The sequence below is a fragment of the Coenobita brevimanus genome, chromosome 60, assembly GCF_032717465.1.
Source record: "Coenobita brevimanus isolate Jiangsu-jjx chromosome 60, ASM3271746v2, whole genome shotgun sequence".
In the NCBI taxonomy this organism is placed as follows: domain Eukaryota; kingdom Metazoa; phylum Arthropoda; class Malacostraca; order Decapoda; family Coenobitidae; genus Coenobita; species Coenobita brevimanus.
Genome location: NC_137013.1, coordinates 19223466 through 19249835, shown reverse-complemented (window position 1 = coordinate 19249835; position 26370 = coordinate 19223466). Strand labels below are relative to the sequence as shown.

Below are 26370 nucleotides of genomic sequence, written 5' to 3'. Positions count from 1 at the left end.
TGGTCAGGTAAACATGAATTATTGAAGCAGACTATTGACAGCGAGATCAAACCCTGAGAACTTTGAGTCGCTTAATCAAACCAAGTCTACAACACAACGATAATTCCTGTTGTTTATGAGTAATGAAAGAAAATGGGTATGGATCCATATAATCCCTTCACTTTACCACAAACACGACTGCAGTAATTATGGGCTACCTATGAACATTACAAAGGTAGATAATCAATGGTAGACTTTAAACTACCACGGGATATTCCGGATTAAGTTTAAATTCAGAAAAGAGTTTGGTATACTGACTAAGTGTATGCAGGGATACGGCATTAGGTTAACTCAGTAAGTAGGTCCGGGTAGCTCACTTAAACAGCAAGGGTACGGCACTGGTTAACTCACTACGTAGATCCGGTTTCTCCCTCTGCATAATAGTACCGATATGACGCCGCCTGCCAGAGCGTAAACAATAAATGGGTCCCGACTGTATGGTTCACCCTGAAAAGATCCATTCCCATTACCTCAAGCTGACCAGGAGGCAAACTGCTTAATCACCTAACGGGAATACCGATCAGAATACACACGATAAAGTAGGCTGTAGTAAACCATTTAAGCAAGGTTAAGATAAACAGTTGCACAATCCTGATCAACCTGTAATAATTATACACACCTCATGCACACAGGGAAACTATACTCCAGTGGTGTATTACTCACTAGAGCAGCAAGAAAATCCCGGACAAGCCCTCATTTTACTGTTTGTAGTTGGTAGTAATTATTAAGCTGTCTCTTTGGTCTAGGGATACGGAACTACAATACCGCAAAAGCAGTTCACTCCAATCATTGTATTTATTTCCCAGGTATGAAAGATTTCCTTGCGGATCTAAATAGCTTTTCCAGTTAAGTAAACACAAAAAAAATATCTAAGTTTTAATTTACAAAAATATTACATAACTTTACATATTACACAAAACCAACTCAATAAATATCCCCAAAAGTTGTACAGAACAAAAGCGGAACAAATCAAAGTTTCACACCACTGAATGAAGTTAACCTGTCTACATGATCAGTGTTCACATCATATACATATCCGTATGGTGGTCCAGACGTAATCTCACACGAGATAAGCAGCACAGAATCAGTCCCAGTCTCTCCATACACAATGCAAGTGGTACTTCAGGGTAATCACAGCTGAGGAGCAAAGTAGAGTAAGGGCAGTCAAGACATCACTGGTCAACTGCCCCCGGCAGGTTTCCCGGCAAATTTATGTCCCAAGCTGTACCTTCAAAGACGTATTAATTAAGCTTTGGATCCCTTCAGAAAACCAGATTTGAAGCACTCGAAAAGTTGATCAGGCTTCTTCTAAACTGTTTCAAACAGCTGTGAGGCATCTGAATTATTTCATAAGATTAAAACCAAATAAATAGCATAGAGGACAACAACAGCCGTAACACCTCCCCCTCTAAGTCCTCCGTAGTACAGATAGGAGAACTACTGCTGTCCGACGTCCGTAGAGCTCTAGAAAGGGCATCAGCAACTAAGTTGTCCACCACTTTGATGTCTTTCACCACAAGGGGGTATTGCTGAATCAGAAGTGCCCATCTGAGAATTCGCTGGTTCTGGTTACGCATCCGCCGAATAAAAATCCGTTGGTTGTGATCGGTGTAGACTATCACAGGGTGACTATGCCCGTGTAGGTAACAGTCAAATTTTCGCAGAGCCAGGATTAAGGAAAGAGTCTCCTTCTCCACAGTTGAATAATGTTGTTGATGCCTTTTGAGCTTAGCTGAGAAGTACGAGACTGGATGCAACACCCCATCACCCGAATTCTCTTGGAGGAGAACTGCTCCTACCCCACTTCCACTTGCATCTATATGTAAAGTGAAAGGACGGGAATAGTTAGGAGTGCAAAGAACTGGTTTGGAGGACAGGAGCAGTTTCAGCTGGTGAAAGGCCGCATCACAAGCAGAAATCCACCGATAGGGGCGTTTAGAACTTGTCAGGTCTGTAGGAGGTGCCGCGATGGCAGAGAAGTTGCTACAAAACCGTCTGTAGAACCCAGCCATGCCCAGAAACCTCATGAGTGACTTCCTTTTAGTAGGGGTTGGGTATTCTAAAATGGCTTCAATGTTGGCTTGCTTGGGCCGAGTTCTTCTTTGTCCAACGACATTGCCCAGATACGTCACGGTGGCACTGCCGATTGTAAACTTAGCAAGGTTGATTGTGAAGCCAGACTCCCCTAGACATGAGAACAATGATCGAAGTCGGGTTACATGGTCTTCCCATTTGTCTGCAACGACAAGTAAGTCATCTAAATAAGAAGACACACCTTCTAATCCCTGGATGGTATAGTTGTAGTGAAACAAACCAAAAGGGGTTATAAATGCCGAAATAAGTTTGGCTTCATCAGTCAGTCCAATTTGATGATAACCCTTTTGTAGATCTATCTTATCTGAGATTGGCCCACACCATCAATCAAGTCATCAGTTAATGGAGGGGGGTAGGAATCTGAAACGGTTACATCATTAACTCTCCTATAGTCCGTGCAAAATCTACTGCTTCCATCAGGTTTTGGAATTAACGAACAAGGTGAAGCCCAAGGAGAGATGGTTCAGCCAAACCATGTTCCAGTAGGAAGTCTACCTCTTTTTTCACAATTGCCCTCTTCTCAGGACTTACTCACTAAGCAGGTTGCCTAATTGGGCGTACTTCAGAGCCAAGCAATTTAACGTCATGTAATGTATGGCTTCTATAACCAGGAATATCAGCAACTACACTGCTATAACCAAGTAAGATTGAAATAACATCAAGTTTATTGGACTCTGGCAAGTAACTTAGATGACTCTCTATGTTAGACCAAATTTCATGATTAAGAGGATTACAAGGAGATGGAATGTCTGCAGCTTCTCCATCGTCTACAGAACATTCTGCAGACATGCCAGAAGAATCCCCTTTAGGTACCACACAAGAAACAGGTTGACCATTGGTCCAGTCCTCCTGTAGTTCCCTGCAAACATATGGCTTCATTAAATTAATATGAACCAATTGAGTGTTCTTACGTCTGTTTGGAGTTTGAACAACATAATTACAGACACTTTATGGGAAACAATGTAGGGTCCTGTAAACTGACTCTTAAGAAGGTTTCCATGTATTGGGAGGAACAACAGGACTTTATCCCCAGGACTAAAGCCACGGACTTTGGTTGTGGCATCATAGAGGGTTTTCATTTTCTGCTGACTAGCCGAAAGATCAGCCAGCACTACTTTTCTTACTTCATCTAATTTAGATTTAAGATTTTCCATGTACTGGGATACTGTATGCTTTGGATGAGATGATCTGTCTGCAAACTATTGCTCTGTTAATACCGTGAGAGGGCCCCGTATCTACCTGCCATAAAGCAACTCGTAAGGGGAGTATCCCAGTGATTCTTGCGGACATTCCCTTAGGGCAAATAGTAAAAAGTTTATACTTTCATCCCAGTCTGACCCAGTTTCAAAGCAGTATTTCTTAATCATGGATTTAAATGTTTGGTGAAATCGTTCGAGACATACCTGGGATTGCGGGTGGTAAGCCGATGACCACTGCTGAGTAATCCTCAGTCCCTTAACAACCTCCTCAAACAGATCACTTGTAAAGTTAGTACCCTGATCACACCGAATTTCTTTTGGAATCCCTACAGATGTGAACAAGTGGAGCAAACATCAAACTATGGATTTAGCAGAAATATTCATAAGAGGGTATACTTCTGGATAACGTGTAGCTGTACACATCACCGTGAGAAGATACTGATTACCTTTTTTTGTTTTTGGTAAGGGTCCCACACAGTCGATTACAATTCTCTCGAATGGCTCCGAATTTACAGTGATAGGTTGTAAAGGAGATGGGGGAATGGTTTGGTTTGGCTTGCCTACGATCTGCCAGACATGACAGGATTTTACAAAATTACTGACATCCTTCTTCATCCCTGGCCAAAAGAAATGCTGCAAAAGTCTTTTATAGGTCCTCTGAATCCCAAGATGCCCTGTTAAACCAACATGGGCTAACTTCATTAGGGAATGACGAACAGAACAAGGTATAACAACCTGGTGCACTATTACCCAGCTGTCCAAATCAGCAAGCTCTGGAGGACGGTACATTCTCATCAGGAGTCCATCCTGATAATAAAAACAAGGCACCTTTTGACCCAAGAAGCTATCCCGGGCTATATGTCTGCACTTTGCTGGTGAGACATCACAATCCTGAGCTATAATTAGATTATCTTTAGTTATCTTCTGGGAGATAAGGCTATCAAGAGGAAGAGCACTTGGAGTTTGCACAGAACTGTCTTTGTGATTCTGAGAACGGGTGACTGCACAAAGGGGAAAGATATGTGGATGCTCCTCATCTATCTCAGAGGTGGGACTAAACGACAGGGGAGTGTTAACCTAATGCAAGTCTGGGCAAACTACCTTTCCAGCCAATTCGTTCCCAAGGAATAAGCCAACTCCTTCCACAGGAAGAGGTTTCTCTGTAACTCTCACAGTCACTTCTTCCGACAAAAAATCACATTTAAGGAATATCTAGGAAGGTAAAAAGACAGATCTTTAAGGAGCAAGGTCTTTCCCATATACTTCTTGATCCCTGGTAGACAGGGCTCATATAAAATGCTTTGAGCAGCTCCTTTATCCATAAGAACATTAACTGGATAGAATTTACCATTGACATTCAGTGAAACTGCACCCTTAAATTTAAAATCCTTGAAAGGATCATCCCGAGAGCCTGGATGGATCAGACTGGTAACAGGTTTCCCAGATTTTACACAAGAGGAGCTCACTGATGGTTTTGCAAACAGTTGATTTAAACTTGATTTCTGATTTACACTGGATTTCTTACACTTTGGATCCTTACAACAATCTATACTGTGACCCGATTGTTTGCAATAGCTACAAAAGACTGGTTGCATATATTTGCTGGCGTTACCCCTGCTAGAACCAGGGCTTTGACTAGAGGAGGACTTTACAAAATTTGACCTGCCCCCACTTTCACCACTCAGCTGTGACCTCCTTAGAAGTGCAAATGAGTCTGCAATCTGTGCTGCTTTACTTCAATCTTTTTCACCCCTTTCTTCAATATGTGTCAGAATGTCAAAGGGCAACTTTCGCTTAAACTCTTCAAATACAATCAGATTCTTCACTTGAGAAAAGGTCTTAGTTTCGGTTGCATCCAACCACTTATTAAACAACCTTCGTTTCTCTGTGGCAAATTCCAGGTAAGTGCTCTGGGTAGATTTAGTGAGGGATCTAAATTTCTGGCGATATCCATCAGGTGTAATTGCATAGGCGTCAAGGATCGACCGTTTGACTAGGTCATAATCACTGATGCAATCTAAATTAGAAAAAGTTATAGCAGCGTTACCGGTTAGCTTTGGTTGTAGAAGCCAAGTCCACTCAGACCGGGGCCATTGTAAATGGTCAGCAGTCTTTTCAAAGGTACCGAAAAAGTTATCAGGGTCTTCCTCATTGAACTGGGGAACAAGGGACATAGTTTTAGCCAAGTTGAATGGTTTAACTGTAGCTTCATTCTTAGATTTGTTTTGTTGTTCTAGTTTAAACTTGGCAACCTCCAACTCATGTTTTAGTTTCTCAGTCTCAAACTCACTCACTCTCTCTCTTAAAGCCAGTTCCCTCTCTTTTGTCTCTTTCATGAGTAATAGTTTCTCTCTCTCGAACTCAAGTCTTTCTGCTGACCACGAATCATCGACTGGGGATTTTATTCCAGCAGCATGGTTATCGTAATCAGAGCTTACTTCGCCGTTAGTGTCATTACGATCTTTGTCTTCCACTCTCAAGTTACATGAAGTCATAGGTGTTACAGCGCTAATGGCTTCCGGAGGCAAAAGCATTTTTGGTGACTAAGGCTTCCACAACAGTTTTCTTTAGCACTTCTTTAGTGGCAGAACTGGGATAAGACATTTCAAAATACTGAGCTATGAAACGCCAGTAGTCTTTAGTTACAAGTCTAGTTAATTTATCAAGGGAAGGATTTTCACAGAAATCTCTGACATTAAATCATTCCATCTTAATCCACGTTAAAGTTACTCTTGAGAGAAAGTTACCATTCGACCTGCACCAAGTTCAGTTCCATATGGACACCATAGGCTATTTATTGCAGGTAATCAAAGTTAATGTTTGCCTTGGTTCTCTAGGACTAATGGCAAAATACTTTTGCCAGGTGAAATAAACTTGGTCAGGTAAACATGAATTATTGAAGCAGACTATTGACAGCGAGATCAAACCCTGAGAACTTTGAGTCGCTTAATCAAACCAAGTTTACAGCACAACGATAATTGCTGCTGTTTATGAGTAATGAAAGAAAATGGGTATGGATCCATATAATCCCTTCACTTTACCACAATCACGACTGCAGTAATCATGGTCTACCTATGAACATTACAAAGGTAGATAATGAATGGTAGACTTTAAACTACCACGGGATAATCCGGATTAAGTTTAAATTCAGAAAAGAGTTTGGTATACTGACTAAATGTATGCAGGGATACGGCATTAGGTTAACTCAGTAAGTAGGTCCGGGTAGCTCACTTAAACAACAAGGGTACGGCACTGGTTAACTCACTAGGTAGATCCGGTTTCTCCCTCTGCATAATAGTACCGATATGACGCCGCCTGCCAGAGCGTAAACAATAAATGGGTCCCGACTGTATGGTTCACCCTGAAAAGATCCATTCCCATTACCTCAAGCTAACCAGGAGGCAAACTGCTTAATCAACTAACGGGAATACCGATCAGAATACACACGATAAAGTAGGCTGTAGTAAACCATTTAAGCATGGTTAAGATAAACAGTTGCACAATCCTGATCAACCTGCAATAATTATACACACCTCATGCACACAGGGAAACTATACTCCAGTGGTGTATTACTCACTAGAGCAGCAAGAAAATCCCGGACAAGCCCTCATTTTACTGTTTGTAGTTGGTAGTAATTATTAAGCTGTCTCTTTGGTCTAGGGATACGGAACTACAATACCGCAAAAGCAGTTCACTAAAATCATTGTACTTATTTCCCAGGTATGAAAGATTTCCTTGCGGATCTAAATAGCTTTTCAAGTTAAGTAAACACAAAAAAAATATCTAAGTTTTAATTTACAAAAATATTACATAACTTTACATATTACACAAAACCAACCCCAAAAATATCCCCAAAAGTTGTACAGAACAAAATCGGAACAAATCAAAGTTTCACACCACTGAATGAAGTTAACCTGTCTACATGATCAGTGTTCACATCATATACATATCCGTATGGTGGTCCAGACGTAATCTCACACGAGATAAGCAGCACAGAATCAGTCCCAGTCTCTCCATACACAATACAAGTGGTACTTCAGGGTAATCACAGCTGAGGAGCAAAGTAGAGTAAGGGCAGTCAAGACATCACTGATCAACTGCCCCCGGCAGGTTTCCCGGCAAATTTATGTCCCAAGCTGTACCTTCAAAGACGTATTAATGAAGCTTTGGATCCCTTCAGAAAACCAGATTTGAAGCACTCGAAAAGTTGATCAGGCTTCTTCTAAACTGTTTCAAACAGCTGTGAGGCATCTGAATTATTTCATAAGATTAAAACCAAATAAATAGCATAGAGGACAACAACAGCCGTAACACCTCCCCCTCTAAGTCCTCCGTAGTACAGATAGGAGAACTACTGCTGTCCGACGTCCGTAGAGCTCTAGAAAGGGCATCAGCAACTAAGTTGTCCACCCCTTTGATGTGTTTCACCACAAGGGGGTATTGCTGAATCAGAAGTGCCCATCTGAGAATTCGCTGGTTCTGGTTACGCATCCGCCGAATAAAAATCCGTTGGTTGTGATCAGTGTAGACTATCACATGGTGACTATGCCCGTGTAGGTAACAGTCAAATTTTCGCAGAGCCAGGATTAAGGAAAGAGTCTCCTTCTCCACAGTTGAATAATGTTGCTGATTCGTTTTGAGCTTAGCTGAGAAGTACGAGACTGGATGCAACACCCCATCACCCGAATTCTCTTGGAGGAGAACTGCTCCTACCCCACTTCCACTTGCATCTATATGTAAAGTGAAAGGACGGGAATAGTTAGGAGTGCAAAGAACTGGTTTGGAGGACAGGAGCAGGTTCAGCTGGTGAAAGGCCGCATCACAAGCAGAAATCCACCGATAGGGGCGTTTAGAACTTGTCAGGTCTGTAGGAGGTGCCGCGATGGCAGAGAAGTTGCTACAAAACCGTCTGTAGAACCCAGCCATGCCCAGAAACCTCATGAGTGACTTCCTTTTAGTAGGGGTTGGGTATTCTAAAATGGCTTCAATGTTGGCTTGCTTGGGCCGAGTTCTTCTTTGTCCAACGACATTGCCCAGATACGTCACGGTGGCACTGCCGATTGTAGACTTAGCAAGGTTGATTGTGAAGCCAGACTCCCCTAGACATGAGAACAATGATCGAAGTCGGGTTACATGGTCTTCCCAGTTGTCTGCAACGACAAGTAAGTCATCTAAATAAGAAGACACACCTTCTAATCCCTGGATGGTATAGTTGATTGCCCTTTGAATGGTTGCTGGGACATTAGACATGCCAAATGGCATAACATTGTAGTGAAACAAACCAAAAGGGGTTATAAATGCCGAAATAAGTTTGGCTTCATCAGTCAGTCCAATTTGATGATAACCCTTTTGTAGATCTATCTTATCTGAGATTGGCCCACACCATCAATCAAGTCATCAGTTAATGGAGGGGGGTAGGAATCTGGAACGGTTACATCATTAACTATCCTATAGTCCGTGCAAAATCTACTGCTTCCATCAGGTTTTGGAATTAACAAACAAGGTGAAGCCCAAGGAGAGTTGGTTCAGGCAAACCATGTTCCAGTAGGAAGTCTACCTCTTTTTTCACAATTGCCCTCTTCTCAGGACTTACTCTATAAGCAGGTTGCCTAATTGGGCGTACATCAGAGCCAAGCAATTTAACGTCATGTAATGTATGGCTACTATAACCAGGAATATCAGCAACTACACTGCTATAACCAAGAAAGATTGAAATAACATCAAGTTTATTGGACTCTGGCAAGTAACTTAGATGACTCTCTATGTTAGACCAAATTTCATGATTAAGAGGATTACAAGGAGACGGAATGTCTGCAGCTTCTCCATCGTCTACAGAACATTCTGCAGACATGCCAGAAGAAATCCCTTTAGGTACCACACAAGAAACAGGTTGACCATTGGTCCAGTCCTCCTGTAGTTCCCTGCAAACATATGGCTTCATTAAATTAATATGAACTAATTGAGTGTTCTTACGTCTGTTTGGAGTTTGAACAACATAATTACAGACACTTTATAGGAAACAATGTAGGGTCCTGTAAACTGACTCTTAAGAGGGTTTCCAGGTATTGGGAGGAACAACAGGACTTTATCCCCAGGACTAAAGCCACGGACTTTGGTTGTGGCATCATAGAGGGATTTAAACTTCTGCTGACTAGCCGAAAGATCAGCCAGCGCTACTTTTCTTACTTCACCTAATTTAGATTTAAGGTTGTCCATGTACTGGGATACTGTACGCTTTGGATGAGATGATCTGTCTGCAAACCATTGCTCTGTTAACCCCTACACCGCGGGCTTGTTTACTAATGACTTGAGTGTCCCGCGGGGTTATTTGGGCTCCGACAGACTCTCAAAAAATATTTGCCAAAAATCAGTTATATAGTCCTAGAATAATAAAATTACATATGCTTATGGCACATACCTTCAGCTTTCTCCCGGAATGATTGTTGAGCCTTCGTCGGTTACCGTAGGACTTGTGGAGACCTCTGAAGTAGGGTAACGAAGTCTCCACTTTACACTTCCCGACAACCCGTAATATGATTACCACAGCCAGATACAAACACTATAAACACTATTCTACAATTTTCAAGTAGTTTGGGATCCATACAAAAAAAAAAAAAAAACACTGTGAAAGCAATGGAAATTACGAGCGCGTCTGATCGTCGCACTGGCACTAGTTCGCTCTTGGTACTCTGTCATTTATAATTCATAAAACCCCTCACACTTTATATTTCTATTACTATATAACACTTATATATATCTATAAGTTTCCTTCAGTAGTATTAGTTTATTGTCACTGTAGGGATTCAATTTCTTTCAGTAAAATACGTAGCATTCACTTTCTCGTCCTGTATACTAGCATTGAGAGTGAATGTCACTTTCATCTTCACTCTCATAACTCATAGCATTCAGACATGCTAGAGTGAAACTTTCACTTTCATTACTCCTAGGGTATATACTCGTATTCTTATAATACTACTCATTTACATTTCTATTTACGTTCTCTATTTTATTTACGTCATTTACATTTCTATTTTATTTACACTGTGTTATGCACTGTCACTTGAAGTAACTTATAAAACTATTTTTCATTGCTCACGTATATTTACATTCATTACTTTCACTTGCTGTTTACATATTATTTACACATTATTTACAATTCCACTTGCACTGTTTTACTCAATAGAAAGATCGTAGTCACTCTTTTATCAATTGTCAGCCCTTTACCTCTTTCCACACGAGGTTTAGTAGGGGGTAAAGGTCACAGGGCCCTTTGCATGGGGGTGAAAAAGTCCTTGAAGTCAGCAAGAAGAAACATACGTACCCTCACTTCGGAAGATGAGAGTAAACTGATAACGGAGGGCCGGGGTGGAGGCCTACTTAGGGGATATTCAGAGCTACCAATGTTAGCTCTTGAAACAGCTATGTCTAGCACTGAAATGATTGGCAGGAAATCTAGACAATACATTATAAATTAGGTAGTTCCAGGTGAATGTAAATATCACTTAGGCTTCTCCCTTCCCTCCTTACATGTATATTTATTACGAAAATAGATTGTACGGCATATTTCAAGGGGAAAAAAAACAGCGAAAATTAGCGAACGAGTGCACGTGAGGTGTTGTCAGGTGATAATTAGCCAATTCCAGGTGTATGGCACTCTCACTTACCTTATTTCTTTCTTGTATATATTATTTGGTATAAGAATAGGGCATAGGGCTTATTTCAATGGATGAAATCAGTGAAAAATTCCAGGGAAGATTTACTTAGCGTAGCACGGCCGGGCAGGCGAGAGGATAGGGTAATGGAGTGGGGGGTAGGGAGGGGAGTCAAGAACGGGGAGAAATGGCTAAATTGTCAACAATGGATGGGAGTACAGATGAGATTAGGAGTGCTGACTAGTGTTGGACATTGGCAGTACTGATAGATGATACAAGCCCCCACTTGGAAGCCCGGGTGAATTCAAAATAACACAGAATCACAAAAGCGACGCCCCGCGGCATGATCCCTTGCTCCCAAGCATCACGAAAGTGACGCCCCGCGGTTAAGGGGTTAATACCGTGAGAGGGCCCCGTATCTACCTGCCATAAAGCAACTCGTAAGGGGAGTATCCCAGTGATTCTTGCGGACATTCCCTTAAGGCAAATAGTAAAAAGTTTATACTTTCATCCCAGTCTGACCCAGTTTCAAAGCAGTATTTCCTAATCATGGATTTAAATGTTTGGTGAAATCGTTCGAGACATACCTGGGATTGCGGGTGGTAAGCCGATACCACTGCTGAGTAATCCCCAGTCCCTTAACAACCTCCTGAAACAGGTCACTTGTAAAGTTAGTACCCTGATCACACTGAATTTCTTTTGGAATCCCTACAGATGTGAACAAGTGGAGCAAACATCCAACTATGGATTTAGCAGAAATATTCATAAGAGGGTATACTTCTGGATAACGTGTAGCTGTACACATCACCGTGAGAAGATTCTGATTACCCTTTTTTGTTTTTGGTAAGGGTCCCACACAGTCGATTACAATTCTCTCGAATGGCTCCGAATCTACAGTGATAGGTTGTAAAGTAGATGGGGGAATGGTTTGGTTTGGCTTGCCTACGATCTGCCAGACATGACAGGATTTTACAAAATTATTGACATCCTTTTTCATCCCTGGCCAAAAGAAATGCTGCAAAAGTCTTTTATAGGTCCTCTGAATCCCAAGATGCCCTGTTAAACCATCATGGGCTAACTCCATTAGGGAATGACGAACAGAACAAGGTATAACAACCTGGTGCACTTCTACCCAGCTGTCCAAATCAGCAAGCTCTGGAGGACGATACATTCTCATCAGGAGTCCATCCTGATAATAAAAACAAGGCACCTTTTAACCCAAGAAGCTATCCCGGGCTATATGTCTACACTTTGCTGGTGAGACATCACAATCCTGAGCTATAATTATTATTATTATTATTTTTTTTTTCATAATAATCATGGCGGCGCAACTGCCAGGGTCATATACCGCCGTATAACAAAGAAGTAAAAAGCAAAAAACTAAAAATAGGGGATAAGCCACACAATAAAAAAAGGAGAATTTCTAAATATCTTTAAGAAGTCCTGCCTCCTTCACAAAGGAGAGGGTTGCCCCTCCCAAGGCACAGGCATCCTCCCCAAGCACGGAGGAAAGATGATACACACCTCCATCCGTTTGGTGGTCAGAGAGGAACCGACGCCGTAAATCCTCAAGACTAGGACACTCCACCAACAGGTGCCGAACAGTCAAGGGAACCAGACAGTCATCACAGAATGGAGGAGGAGCCCTTTCCATTAAAAAACCGTGAGAGAAACGGGTGTGACCAATGCGGAGGCGGCACAAAGCAGTCTCCCATTGACGAGGGAAGCCCTGGTAACTGAATGAGCCCACCTTCTGGCAAATCGAGCGCAACTTATTGGCACCCACAGCATCCCAATGCTCCTGCCAACAGCACCAAACCCTGAAGGCAATAAAGGAGCGCATATCTGTAGCAGGCAGACGATACAGAGGGGACTGTGCAAGAGGGGGACGAGCCGCTGCCGCCTTGGCCAGCTGATCAGCTCGTTCATTCCCTGCCACTCCTACATGAGCTGGAACCCAACAGAAATCTACACGACGTCCACGACGCCCTAAAAGGAAAAGCCACTCTAAAATGGATAAAACCAAAGGATGAGAGGGATTAAAAGACTCCATTACAGAAAGAGCACTTCGTGAGTCACTAAAAACAGTAAAAGCAGTGTGGGGGAGAGTGAAGAGAATCTGAAGGGCAAATAAAATAGCAGTCAGCTCAGCCGTAAAAACAGAAGCAGTCACAGGGAGGCTCCCACCTCGACAGAAGGTGGGAAACACCACACCAAAGCCCACACCCACATCAGACTTAGATCCATCAGTATAAACTGGTATGGAGTCCCCATGAGAAGAGGCATGCTCTAAAAACAGAGAAAAACAAACCTGAGAAGGAAGGGAGGCCTTACTGGATGAGAAGAAACGACAAAATGTCACCCTGGGGAGAAGCCAGTAGCCCACCCTCGGGACACGATGGGGAGTGATCGGCACAGAAGGAACAGAGATGCTAGACATAATCGACTGCACCCTGAAACCAAAGGGCTTTGGAAAGGATGGCCGAGTGGGAAAAATAGGTGACCGAGAATCTTGAGAGGCCTTGAGAAAGGGCACAGAGGCTGGGAGACGAGATAAGCGATACCAACATCTCATCAAAAGGGAAGAGCGGAGCAAGTCTAGAGGAAGGACACCAGCATCAGCCAACAAACTCGAAATCGGGGAAGATCGGAATGCCCCAGTGGCGAGACGAACACCAGCATGATGTATGGAATCTAAAATACGAAGCCTGGCTTCTGAGGCAGAGGAATAAACTTCACATCCATAATGAAGTTTGGATAAAATCAGAGACTGATGCAAGAGGAGGAGGGTCTTGCGATCAGCTCCCCAGTATGTGTGCGCTAAAACTTTCAAGAGACCCAATGCTCTGAGACACTCAGCTTTTACGTACATCAAGTGAGGGACCCAAGTCAACCGGCTGTCAAAAATCAGCCCGAAAAACCGGGTTTCCTTTTAACACGAAATACGACGCCCATCTAAAAAAAGGTTTGGGTCAGGGTGGACTCCACGAATGCGACAAAAATGCATGGCAACGGTCTTCTTGAAGGAAAATCGAAAACCTCGTTCATCAGCCCATCTAGAGACACGGTTGAGAGCCATCTGCATCCTCCTTTCTGCCATTGACATCCGTGAGGCAGTGACAGAGATTGATAAATCGTCAACATAGAGAGAGCCACGAACACAATCAGGGAGCACAGAAATAACGCTGTTAATTGCCACTGCGAAAAGGGTAACACTTAGTATGCTCCCTTTTGGCACACCATCCTCAAGGGGACGTGCAGTAGACAGCTCACTCCCGACTCGGACCCGAATAAAACGATTAGATAAAAATTCCCGGATAAAAGTGGGGAGTTGCCCACGGAGACCAAACTCATAAAGAGATTGCAATATTCCATGACGCCAGGAAGTGTCGTACGCCTTCTCCAAATCAAAGAACACTGTGATATGATGCTCGTTAGTTGCAAAAGCCTGGCAGATGGAATATTGTAAAGAAAAGAAGAGCATCTGTGGTCGACCGCATCTTCCGAAACCCACACTGGACTGGAGACAAGTAACCACCCTTCTCTAAGTACCACATGAGCCGACTATTCACCATCTTTTTGAGGAACTTACAAAGGCAAGATGTCAGCGAGATAGGGCGATAATTAGTGGCCTGCAAGTGATCCTTACCCAGCTTAGGGATGGGGAGAACCACAGCAACACCCCATGAGGTCGGAAACCCATCATTGCACCAAATTCTATTATACAGTGACAACAGAAAATGAAGGGCTGCATCAGGCAAGTGGTGTAAGAAGGCATATGGGACATCATCCATGCCTGGAGACGAGTCACGACACTGCGACAATGCCATCTGAAGTTCAGAAGCAGAAAAAGCAACATTATACGACTCCTCCGCAGTAGATGGAAAACTAATGCCCAAAGATTCCAGGTGCCGTCGGCGGCGTGCCGACGGGGTTGAGGTGTCCTTCCTAGAGACATTAGCAAAATGAGCTGCAAATATCTCGGCAACAGACGAAGAATGAGCCACCACCACACCTGCATGAGATAAAACAGGAGGAGAGGGAACAGGGAATTTCCCTGAAATCTTCCTCACCCATTTCCGCACTTTTGTGAGAGGAGTCTGTGAAGAAATTGAAGAAACAAATGATGCCCAAGACTTCCTCCTAGCCTCCTTCATAACCCGCCGGGCATGAGCTCGGGCCGTCCTATATGCCGCTAAGTAACCAGGGTCACCTCGGTGACGACGAAGTTGGGAGAAAGCAGCACGTTTAGCCCTAACAGCAGAAGCACACTCATCAGTCCATCAGGGAACTGGACGGCAAGGAAAGTGACCAGCTGTTCTCGGAATACTCTGCAGTGCCGCTGAGTGTAGTAAGTTTGTGAAATACTCAACAGCAGCATCAGTGCTGACAAAATCCTCCACACATCGGTTCGGGGAACACAGCTCCTCAAAAACCGGCCAGACCGCCCTATCCAAGCGCCAGCGGGGAAGACGACGCCGAGGCGCACTCTGTGTCGATCTTAATAAAATAGGGAAGTGGTCACTGCCATGTAAGTCTGGTAACACAGTCCATGTAAAATTCAGGGCTACCCCTGCAGAGCACAGAGACAAATCAATAGAAGTAAAAATACCCGTTTGACTATGGAAGTAAGTAACTTCACCAGAATTTAAAATGTACAGGTCCACATCCTCCACAATGGAGGCTAATATAGTACCTCTAGCATCAGCTGTGGAGCCACCCCACAGGGGATGATGACTGTTCATGTCACCCAGCAAGAAATAGGGTGAGGGAAGTGCCTGAATAAGATTTTCAAGATCATCCCTCTCAATAGTGACACTAGGAGGGAGGTACAAAGAGCACACAGTATAACGACGGGGAAGGAAAATCTGGAGAGCAACAGCCTGCAGTGGAGTGTTAAGATTCACAGCAGTGAAAGGTATGTCACTGCGTACTAGAATAGCCACACCCCCACCATGACCTTGTCCAGGAAGAGGATCTGAATAAAAAACCTGGTAACCAGGTGGACTGTGAGGCGCAGCATCACCAACCATTGTCTCTTGTAGGCAAACACACACAGGTGAATACTCAGCCAGAAGCCAACGGAGTTCCTCCCAGTTGGTTCGTAAACCACGGCAATTCCATTGAATAATATTAGCCATTAAAACTACTGAAATAAAAAGGGGCAGGGGAGAGGGACAAACAGAAGACCATAAAAAAAAAATACTAAAAATATTAAAATGGAGGAACTATATACACAAAAGAAAGGGTCATTTAGTGGAAACCACTGAGCGACCCTGGGAGACAATCTTCTTGGGAATGCGGATACGCCCTGTAAGGGGCTTGCCACGGGCAGCAGCATGGCTAGAACAAGGGGCTTGGGGTCTGCTAAGTGTTGGGAGACTTCACAGACACCCGTCGCTGCCCAGCAGGAGAGGAAGAGCTACTCCGAACCCTGCCCGGGGCCCCCAGTGAACCAAGAGGTCGAGCAGGAGGGATTGGGGTCCTGGCCTCCAAACGTGGAGGGGGCAGGACAGGATCCTCAGAGGTAACCGGAGGAGGAACATCCGATTCCCCGGAGGAAGAGGTGCCAGACTGACCTGACACCCCAGAAGCCCCCGAAGACCCAGAAGTAGGGTCTGAGGGCTGTTGCACAGATGGACTAACTACAGAGGATGTGGACTCCACGACCGACACCTTGCTTGGAGGATCTTCAAGACTCAAAGACTCTGAGGAACCACGATGACGTTTAGCAAATGACGAATGTGCACCATGACTACCAGGGGATACCATTGATGTAGAGGTCGAGTCTTGAACTGTAGTGGCAACCGTCTCAAGTGCAGGAGATTGTTGCACTGACATGGAATCAACAGATGAAGGCATAGGAGCTGACACAACAGGAGGAACTCGGGTCTGCTGCTGGACAGGACGACGAGGACGGCTATGACCGGACAAAACTGATGCATAAGACACTCCGTTACGGAAAACAGATGACATGGCTCTACTCCTGGCCTCAGGAAAGCTTATTTTATCCCGATTACGGATGAGGAGGATCTCCTTCTCCAAGCAAAACCGGGCACAGTCTTTAGATGAAGCAGGATGTGCCTCACCACAGTGCAAACAACAAACAGGTCCAGGACAGTCCTGTCCTGCATGAGTAGATGCTCCACAACTGACACACACCACTGGGAGGCCCTGTTGCAAACGACGACAGACTCGACCAACATGCCCGTACATCTGACAGTGGTAGCAGCGTCGTGGATTTGGGACAAAGGGTTTGACCCTAAGGGACAACCAAGCCACCTTGATAGATAAAGGTAGAACAGTACAGTCGAACGTCAGCAACAAGGATGGAGTTGGGGTAAGAATACCATCAACCTACTTCTGAAATCTCTCCACTTTAACGACCCTGTGGACCTGGAGTTCTTCAAGTAGCTTCTCTTCACTGTAGTGAAGTAAGTCTTTGGAGAAAACAACACCTCGACACTGATTGAAAAAAGCATGAGGGACACAAGATAACAGCGCATCCGGGTACTTACACTGGGCAGCCAGCCGGGAACCCTCTTCAGGCTACCATCCCCCTGAGGTGAAATCTTCGGCTCCCTCCCACAGATTGACATAATTCGCCGATGAACAGTAAAAATATCCAAATTCCCAATAGGTTGACCATCCAAAGTACGAATGGTGTAGTACCTTGCAAAATCAACCCTCTCAAAGACACCCGGCAGGACCTCACTGGCATGCCCACTATATGTTGTTGTCTGTGTCCGGCTCTTCTTTGTAGTGGCCGCTGACCTTAAACCACTGGAACCAGGTAGGTATGGATTCAGGGTGGCAATATGGGCCTCACCAGACAGAGGCACAAGAGGCGCACAGGAGGGAGATTGTAAAGGGTGGTCAGGGACAGAACCAGGGTCGTCAGCAGATGAAAATGTATTCGTGGCCATATTATAAAAAAAAAACTACCTTCATTCCCCCACCCCTCCACCCACCATGGAGCCCAACAAGGGGAGGCCATATGCCAGGGAAAGCACCACTGGCGACCCCAGAGGTAGTGGGAAAGTATACGCAGGTAACCACCAAGGGACCCTGACAAGGGTGACTCCAGGACGATAGGAGCCACCAGGTCCCCCAGTGCCCGCTTGACCCTAAAGCCACTAGGTGACTAGCCTGGATGGCTAGCCAGTGACCAGCCGATTGACCTGGTCGGGCCCAACCAGGCCACCCGCCTAGCCAGAATAAGGGACCAAAGATGTGTATTGCTAGCTGCAGGGCGCACCATGCAGCATCACTCAACCTACAGGACTCCAGTCTCCCAGCAATACGGGACGCCACGCACGGCAAACACGTGGGGAGGCAACAGTCCCGCCCTAGATGGGAAATGGGCAGGGACTGACATCACCAGTAGGCCTCCTCTACCAGTGATGTAGGGGGTGCTTGGTCCACGACACTGACAAATGCCGAACCCTACAAAGGTAGGCATGCCTCCAAAGTAGGTGGCACTGCCAGCCACGCTTCAAGCCCCGCCACCACGTCAAGGTGACCCCCCTCAGCGGGGTGAGCTATAATTAGATTATCTTTAGTTATCTTCTGGGAGATAAGGCTATCAAGAGGAAGAGCGCTTGGAGTTTGCACAGAACTGTCTTTGTGATTCTGAGAACGGGTGACTGCACAAAGGGGAAAGATATGTGGATGCTCCTCATCTATCTCAGAGGTGGGACTAGACGACAGGGGAGTGTTAACCAAATGCAAGTCTGGGCAAACTACCTTTCCAGTCAATTCGTTCCCAAGGAATAAGCCAACTCCTTCCACAGGAAGAGGTTTCTCTGTAACTCTCACAGTCACTTCTTCCGACAAAAAATCACATTTAAGGAATATCTAGCCAGGTAAAAAGACAGATCTTTAAGGAGCAAGGTCTTTCCCATATACTTCTTGATCCCTGGTAGACAGGGCTCATATAAAATGCTTTGACCAGCTCCTTTATCCCTAAGAACATTAACTGGATAGAATTTACCATTGACATCCAGTGAAACTGCACCCTTAAATTTAAAATCCTTGAAAGGATCATCCTGAGAGCCTGGATGGATCAGACTGGTAACAGGTTTCCCAGATTTTACACAAGAGGAGCTCACTGATGGTTTTGCAAACAGTTGATTTAAACTTGATTTCTGATTTACACTGGATTTCTTACACTTTGGATCCTTACAACAATCTATAGTGTGACCCGATTGTTTGCAATAGCTACAAGAGACTGGTTGCATATATTTGCTGGCGTTACCCCTGCTAGAACCAGGGCTTTAACTAGAGGAGGACTTTACAAAATTTGACCTGCCCCCACTTTCACCACTCAGCTGTGACCTCCTTAGAAGTGCAAATGAGTCTGCAATCTGTGCTGCTTTACTTCAATCTTTTTCACCCCTTTCTTCAATATGTGTCAGAATGTCAAAGGGCAACTTTCGCTTAAACTCTTCAAATACAATCAGATTCTTCACTTGAGAAAAGGTCTTAGTTTCGGTTGCATCCAACCACTTATTAAACAACCTTCGTTTCTCTGTGGCAAATTCCAGGTAAGTGCTCTGGGTAGATTTAGTGAGGGATCTAAATTTCTGGCGATATCCATCAGGTGTAATTGCATAGGCGTCAAGGATCGACCGTTTGACTAGGTCATAATCACTGATGCAATCTAAATTAGAAAAAGTTATAGCAGCCTTACCGGTTAGCTTTGGTTGTAGAAGCCGAATCCACTCAGAGCGGGGCCATTGTAAATGGTCAGCAGTCTTTTCAAAGGTACCGAAAAAGTTATCAGGGTCTTCCTCATTGAACTGGGGAACAAGGGACATAGTTTTAGCCAAGTTGAATGGTTTAACTGTAGCTTCATTCTTAAATTCGTTTTGTTGTTCTAGTTTAAACTTGGCAACCTCCAACTCATGTTTTAGTTTCTCAGTCTCAAACTCACTCACTCCCTCTCTTAAAGTCAGTTCCCTCTGTTTTGTCTCTTTCATGAGTAATAGTTTCTCTCTCTCGAACTCAAGTCTGTCTGCTGACCACGAATCATCGACTGGGGATTTTATTCCAGCAGCATGGTTATCGTAAGCAGAGCTTACTTCGCCGTTAGTGTCATTACGATCTTTGTCTTCTACTCTCAAGTTACATGAAGTCATAGGTGTTACAGTGTTAATGGCTTCCGGAGGCAAAAGCATTTTTGGTGACTAAGGCTTCCACAACAGTATTCTTTAGCACTTCTTTAGTGGCAGAACTGGGATAAGACATTTCAAAATACTGAGCTATGAAACGCCAGTGGTCTTTAGTTACTAGTCTAGTTAATTTATCAAGAGAAGGATTTTCACAGAAATCTCTGACATTAAATGATTCCATCTTAATCCAAGTTAGTGTTACTCTTGAGAGAAAGTTACCATTCGACCTGCACCAAGTTCAGTTCCATATGGACACCATAGGCTATTTATTGCAGGTAATCAAAGTTAATGTTTGCCTTGGTTCTCTAGGACTAATGGCAAAATACTTTTGCCAGGTGAAGTAAACTTGGTCAGGTAAACATGAATTATTGAAGCAAACTATTGACAGCGAGATCAAACCCTCAGCACTTTGTGTCGCTTAATCGAACCAAGTTTACAACACAACAATAAATCCTCCGGTTTATGAGTAATGAAAGAAAATGGGTATGGATCCATATAATCCCTTCACTTTACCATAAACACGACTGCAGTAATTATGGTCTACCTATGAACATTACAAAGGTAGATAATGAATGGTAGACTTTAAACTAACACGGGATAATCAGGATTAAGTTTAAAATCAGGAAAGAGTTTGGTATACTGACTAAGTGTATGCAGGGATACGGCATTAGTTTAACTCAGTAAGTAGGTCCGGGTAGCTCACTTAAACAGCAAGGGTACGGTACTGGTTAACTCACTAGGTAGATCCGGTTTCTCCCTCTGCATAATAGTACCGATATGACGCCGCCTGCCAGAGCGTAAACAATAAATGGGTCCCGACTGTATGGTTCACCCTGAAAAGATCCATTCCCATTACCTCAAGCTAACCAGGAGGCAAACTGCTTAATCACCTAACGGGAATACCGATCAGAATACACACGATAAAGTAGGCTGTAGTAAACCATTTAAGCAAGGTTAACCCCACTGTAGGGGGTCACCTTGACGTGGTGGTGGGGCTTGAAGCATGGTTGGCAGTGCCACCAACTTGGGAGGCAAGCCTACCTTTGTAGGGTTTGGCATTTGTCGGCCTTGTGGACCAAGCACCCCCTACATCACTGGTAGAGGAGGTCTACTGGTGATGTCAGTTCCTGCCCATCTGTCATCTAGGGCGGGACTGTTGCCTCCCCACGTGTTTGCCGTGCGTGGCGTCCCGTAATGCTGGGAGACGGGAGTCCTGGTGGTTGAACGATGGTGCATGGTGCGCCCTGCAGCTAGCAATACACCTCTTTTGTCCCTTATTCTGGCTAGACTGGTGGCCAGGTTGGGCCCGACCAGGTCAATCGGCTGGTCACTGGCCAACCATCCAGGATAGTCACTTAGTGGCTTTAGGGTCAAGCGGGCACTGGGGGACCTGGTGGCTCCTATCGTCCTGGAGTCACCCTTGTCAGGGTCCCTTAGTGGTTACCTGCGTATACTTCCCCACTACCTCTGGGGTCGCCAGTGGTGCTTTCCCTGGCATATGGCCTCCCCTTGTTGGGCTCCATGGTGGGTGGAAGGGTGGGGGAATGAAGGTGGTTTATTTTGAATATGGCCTTGTTTAAATCTTTTACAGCTGACGACCCTGGTTCCGTCACTGACCATCCATTACAGTCTTCCTCCTGTGTGTCTCCTGTGCCTCTGGCTGGTGAGGCCTATATTGCCACCCTGGAACCATACCTTCCTGGTTCCAGTGGTTTACGGTCAGTGGCCACTACAAAGAAGAGCCGGCAACAGACAACATATTGTGGACATGCCCGTGAGGTCCTGCCGGGTGTCTTTGAGAGGGTTGATTTTACAAGGCACTACACCATTCGTACTTTGGATGGTCAACCTATTGGGAATTTGGATATTTTTACGGTTCATTGGCGCATTATGTCAATCTGTGGGAGGGAGCCGAAGATTTCACCTCAGGGGGATGGTAGCCTACTAGTGGAGGTTACATCCCCTGAAGAGGGTTCCCGGCTGGCTGCCCAGTGTAAGGACCCGGATGCGCTGTTTTCTTGTGTCCCTCATGCTTTTTTCAATCAGTGTCGAGGTGTTGTTTTCTCCAAAGACTTACTTCGCTGCAGTGAAGAGAAGCTTCTTGAAGAACTACAGGTCCACAGGGTTGTCAAAGTGGAGAGGTTTCGGAAGAAGGTTGATGGTGTACTCACCCCAACTCCAACCTTCTTGCTGACGTTCGACTGTACTGTTCTCCCTTCATCCATCAAGGTGGCTTGGTTGTCCCTTAGGGTCAAACTCTTTGTACCAAACCCACGACGCTGCTACCACTGTCAGATGTACGGGCATGTTGGGCGAGCCTGTCGTCGTTTGCAACAGGGCCTCCCAGTGGTGTGTGTCAGTTGTGGAGCATCCACTCATGCAGGACAGGACTGTCCTGGACCTGTTTGTTGTTTGCACTGTGGCGAGGCACATCCTGCTTCATCTAAAGACTGTGCCCGGTTTTGCTTAGAGAAAGAGATCCTCCTCATCCGTAATAGGGATAAAAAAAGCTTTCCTGAGGCCAGGAGTAGAGCCATGTCATCTGTTTTCCGTAACGGAGTGTCTTATGCGTCAGTTTTGTCTGGTCATAGCCGTCCTCATCGTCCTGTCCAGCAGCAGACTCGAGTTCCTCCTGTTGTTTCAGCTCCTATGCCTTCATCTGTCGATCCCATGCCAGTGCAACAATCTCCCGCACTTGCGACGGTTGCCGCTACAGTTCAAGACTCGACCTTTACATCTATGGTATCCCCTAGTAGTCATGGTGCACATTCTTCATTTGCTAAACGTCATCGTGGTTCCTCAGAGTCGTTGAGTCTTGAAGATCCTCCAAGCAAGGTGTCGGTCGTGGAGTCCACATCCTCTGTAGTTAGTCCATCTGTGCAACAGCCCTCGGACCCTGCTTCTGGGTCTTCGGGGGCTTCTGAGGTGTCAGGTCAGTCTGGCACCTCTTCCTCCGGGGAATCGGATGTTCCTCCTCTGGTTACCTCTGAGGATCCTGTCCTGCCCCCTCCACGTTTGGAGGCCAGGACCCCAATCCCTCCTGCTCGACCTCTTGGTTCACTGGGGGCCCCGGGCAGGGTTCGGAGTAGCTCTTCCTCTCCTGCTGGGCAGCGACGGGTGTCTGTGAAGTCTCCCAACACTTCGCAGACCCCAGGCCCTCGTTCTAGCCATGCTGCTGCCCGTGGCAAGCCCCTTAGTGGGCGTATCCGCATTCCCAAGAAGATTGTCTCCCAGGGTCGCTCAGTGGTTTCCACTAAGTGACCCTTTCTTTTGTGTATATAGTTCCTCCATTTTAATATTTTTAGTAGTTTTTTTATATGGTCTTCTGTTTGTCCCTCTCCCCTGCCCCTTTTTATTTCAGTAGTTTTAATGGCTAATATTATTCAATGGAACTGCCGTGGTTTACGAGCCAACTGGGAGGAACTCCGTTGGCTTCTGGCTGAGTATTCACCTGTGTGTGTTTGCCTACAAGAGACAATGGTTGGAGATGCTGCGCCTCCCAGTCCACCTGGTTACCAGGTTTTTTATTCAGATCCTCTTCCTGGACAGGGTCATGGTGGGGGTGTGGCTATTCTAGTACGCAGTGACATACCTTTCACTGCTGTGAATCTTAACACTCCACTGCAAGCTGTTGCTCTCCAGATTTTCCTTCCCCGTCGTTATACTGTGTGCTCCTTGTACCTCCCTCCTAGTGCCACTATTGAGAGGGTTGATCTTGAAAATCTTATTCGGGCACTTCCCTCACCCTGTTTCTTGCGGGCTGACATGAACAGTCATCATCCCCTTTGGGGTGGCTCCACAGCTGATGCTAGAGGTACTATGTTAGCCTCCATTGTGGAGGATGTGGACCTGTACATTTTAAATTCTGGTGAAGTTACTTACTTCCATAGTCAAACGGGTATTTTTACTTCTATTGATTTGTCTCTGTGCTCTGCAGGGATAGCCCTGAATTTTACATGGGCTGTGTTACCAGACTTACATGGCAGTGACCACTTCCCTATTTTATTAAGATTGACACAGAGTGTGCCTCGGCGTCGTCTTCCCCGCTGGCGCTTGGATAGGGCGGTCTGGCCGGTTTTTGAGGAGCTGTGTTCCCCGAACCGATGTGTGGAGGATTATGTCAGCACTGACGCTGCTGTTGAGTATTTCACAGACTTACTACACTCGGCAGCACTGCAGAGTATTCCGAGAACAGCTGGTCACTTTCCTTGCCGTCCAGTTCTCTGGTGGACTGATGAGTGTGCTTCTGCTGTTCGGGCTAAACGTGCTGCTTTCTCCCGACTTCGTCATCACCGAGGTGACCCTGGTTACTTAGCGGCATATAGGAGGGCCCGAGCTCATGCCCGGCGGGTTATGAAGGAGGCTAGGAGGAAGTCTTGGGCATCATTTGTTTCTTCAATTTCTTCACAGACTTCTCTCACAAAAGTGTCAAACGGGTGAGGAAGATTTCAGGGAAATTTCCCATTCCCTCTCCTCCTGTTTTATCTCATGCAGGTGTGGTGGTGGCTCATTCTTCGTCTGTTGCCGAGATATTTGCAGCTCATTTTACTAATGTCTCTAGGAAGGACACCTCAACCCCGTCGGCACGCCGCCGACGGCACCTGGAATCTTTGGCCATTAGTTTTCCATCTACTGCGGAGGAGTCATATAATGTTGCTTTTTCTGCTTCTGAACTTCAGATGACATTGTCGCAGTGTCGCGACTCGTCTCCAGGCTTGGATCATGTCCCATATGCCTTCTTACACCACCTGCCTGATGCAGCCCTTCATTTTCTGTTGTCACTGTATAACAGAATTTGGTGCAATGGTGGGTTTCCGACCTCATGGGGTGTTGCTGTGGTTCTTCCCATCCCTAACCCAGGTAAGGATCACTTGCAGGCCACTAATTATCGCCCTATCTCGCTGACATCTTGCCTTTGTAAGGTCCTCGAAAAGATGGTGAATAGTCGGCTCGTGTGGTACTTAGAGAAGGGTGGTTTCTTGTCTCCAGTCCAGTGTGGGTTTCGGAAGATGCGGTCGACCACAGATGCTCTCCTTTCTTTAGAATCTTCCATCTGCCAGGCTTTTGCAACTAACCAGCATCATATCACAGTTTTCTTTGATTTGGAGAAGGCGTACGACACTTCCTGGCGTCATGGTATATTCCAATCTCTTTATGAGTTTGGTCTCCGTGGGCAACTCCCCACTTTTATCCGGGAATTTTTATCTAATCGTTTTATTCGGGTCCGAGTCGGGAGTGAGCTGTCTACTGCACGTCCCCTTGAGGATGGTGTGCCACAAGGGAGCATACTAAGTGTTACCCTTTTCGCAGTGGCAATTAACAGCGTTATTTCTGGGCTCCCTGATGGTGTTAGTGGCTCTCTCTATGTTGACGATTTATCAATCTCTGTCACTGCCTCACGGATGTCAATGGCAGAAAGGAGGATGCAGATGGCTCTCAACCGTGTCTCTAGATGGGCTGATGAACGAGGATTTCGATTTTCCTTCAAGAAGACCGTTGCCATGCATTTTTGCGGCGTTCGTGGAGTCCACCCTGACCCAAACCTTTTTTTAGATGGGCGTCGTATTTCGTGTTTAAAGGAAACCCGGTTTTGGGGGCTGAATTTTGACAGCCAGTTGACTTGGGTCCCTCACTTGAGGTATGTAAAAGCTGAGTGTCTCAGAGCATTGGGTCTCTTGAAAGTTTTAGCGCACACATACTGGGGAGCTGATTGCAAGAATCTCCTCCTCTTGCATCAGTCTCTGATTTTATCCAAACTTCATTATGGATGTGAAGTTTATTCCTCTGCCTCAGAAGCCCGGCTTCGTATTTTAGATTCCATACATCATGCTGGTGTTCGTCTCGCCACTGGGGCATTCCGATCTTCCCCGATTTCGAGTTTGTTGGCTGATGCTGGTGTCCTTCCTTTAGACTTGCTCCGCTCTTCCCTTTTGAAGAGATGTTGGTATCGCTTATCTCGTCTCCCAGACTCTGTGCCCTTTGTCAAGGTCTCTCAAGATTCTCGGTCACCTATTTTTGCCACTTGGCCATCCTTTCCAAAGCCCTTTGGTTTCAGGGTGCAGTCAATTATGTCTACCTTCTCTGTTCCTTCTGTGCTGATCACTCCCCATCGTGTCCCGAGGGTGGGCTACTGGCTTCTCCCCAGGGTGACATTTTGTCGTTTCTTCTCATCCAGTAAGGCCTCCCTTCCTTCTCAGGTTTTATTTTCTCTGT

General features: G+C 45.4%; 1 protein-coding gene across 1 annotated transcript in view; it reads right to left on the bottom strand.

The window, feature by feature from the left end:
• LOC145403305 (uncharacterized) overlaps window positions 1-20163 on the bottom strand; it is a 30090-nt gene extending 9927 nt beyond the window's left edge. The window contains exons 1-9 of the mRNA XM_080275107.1: window positions 19380-20163; window positions 18978-19040; window positions 11572-11692; window positions 9129-9253; window positions 7673-8482; window positions 5083-5349; window positions 3472-3658; window positions 2868-2992; window positions 1466-2275 (exon numbers count right to left, since the gene is read on the bottom strand). Coding sequence (XP_080131233.1) covers window positions 1466-2275; window positions 2868-2992; window positions 3472-3658; window positions 5083-5349; window positions 7673-8482; window positions 9129-9253; window positions 11572-11692; window positions 18978-19040; window positions 19380-20163 — 3292 coding nt within the window. The remainder of the gene's footprint in view (window positions 1-1465; window positions 2276-2867; window positions 2993-3471; window positions 3659-5082; window positions 5350-7672; window positions 8483-9128; window positions 9254-11571; window positions 11693-18977; window positions 19041-19379) is intronic.
• Window positions 20164-26370: the final 6207 nt, after the last annotated feature.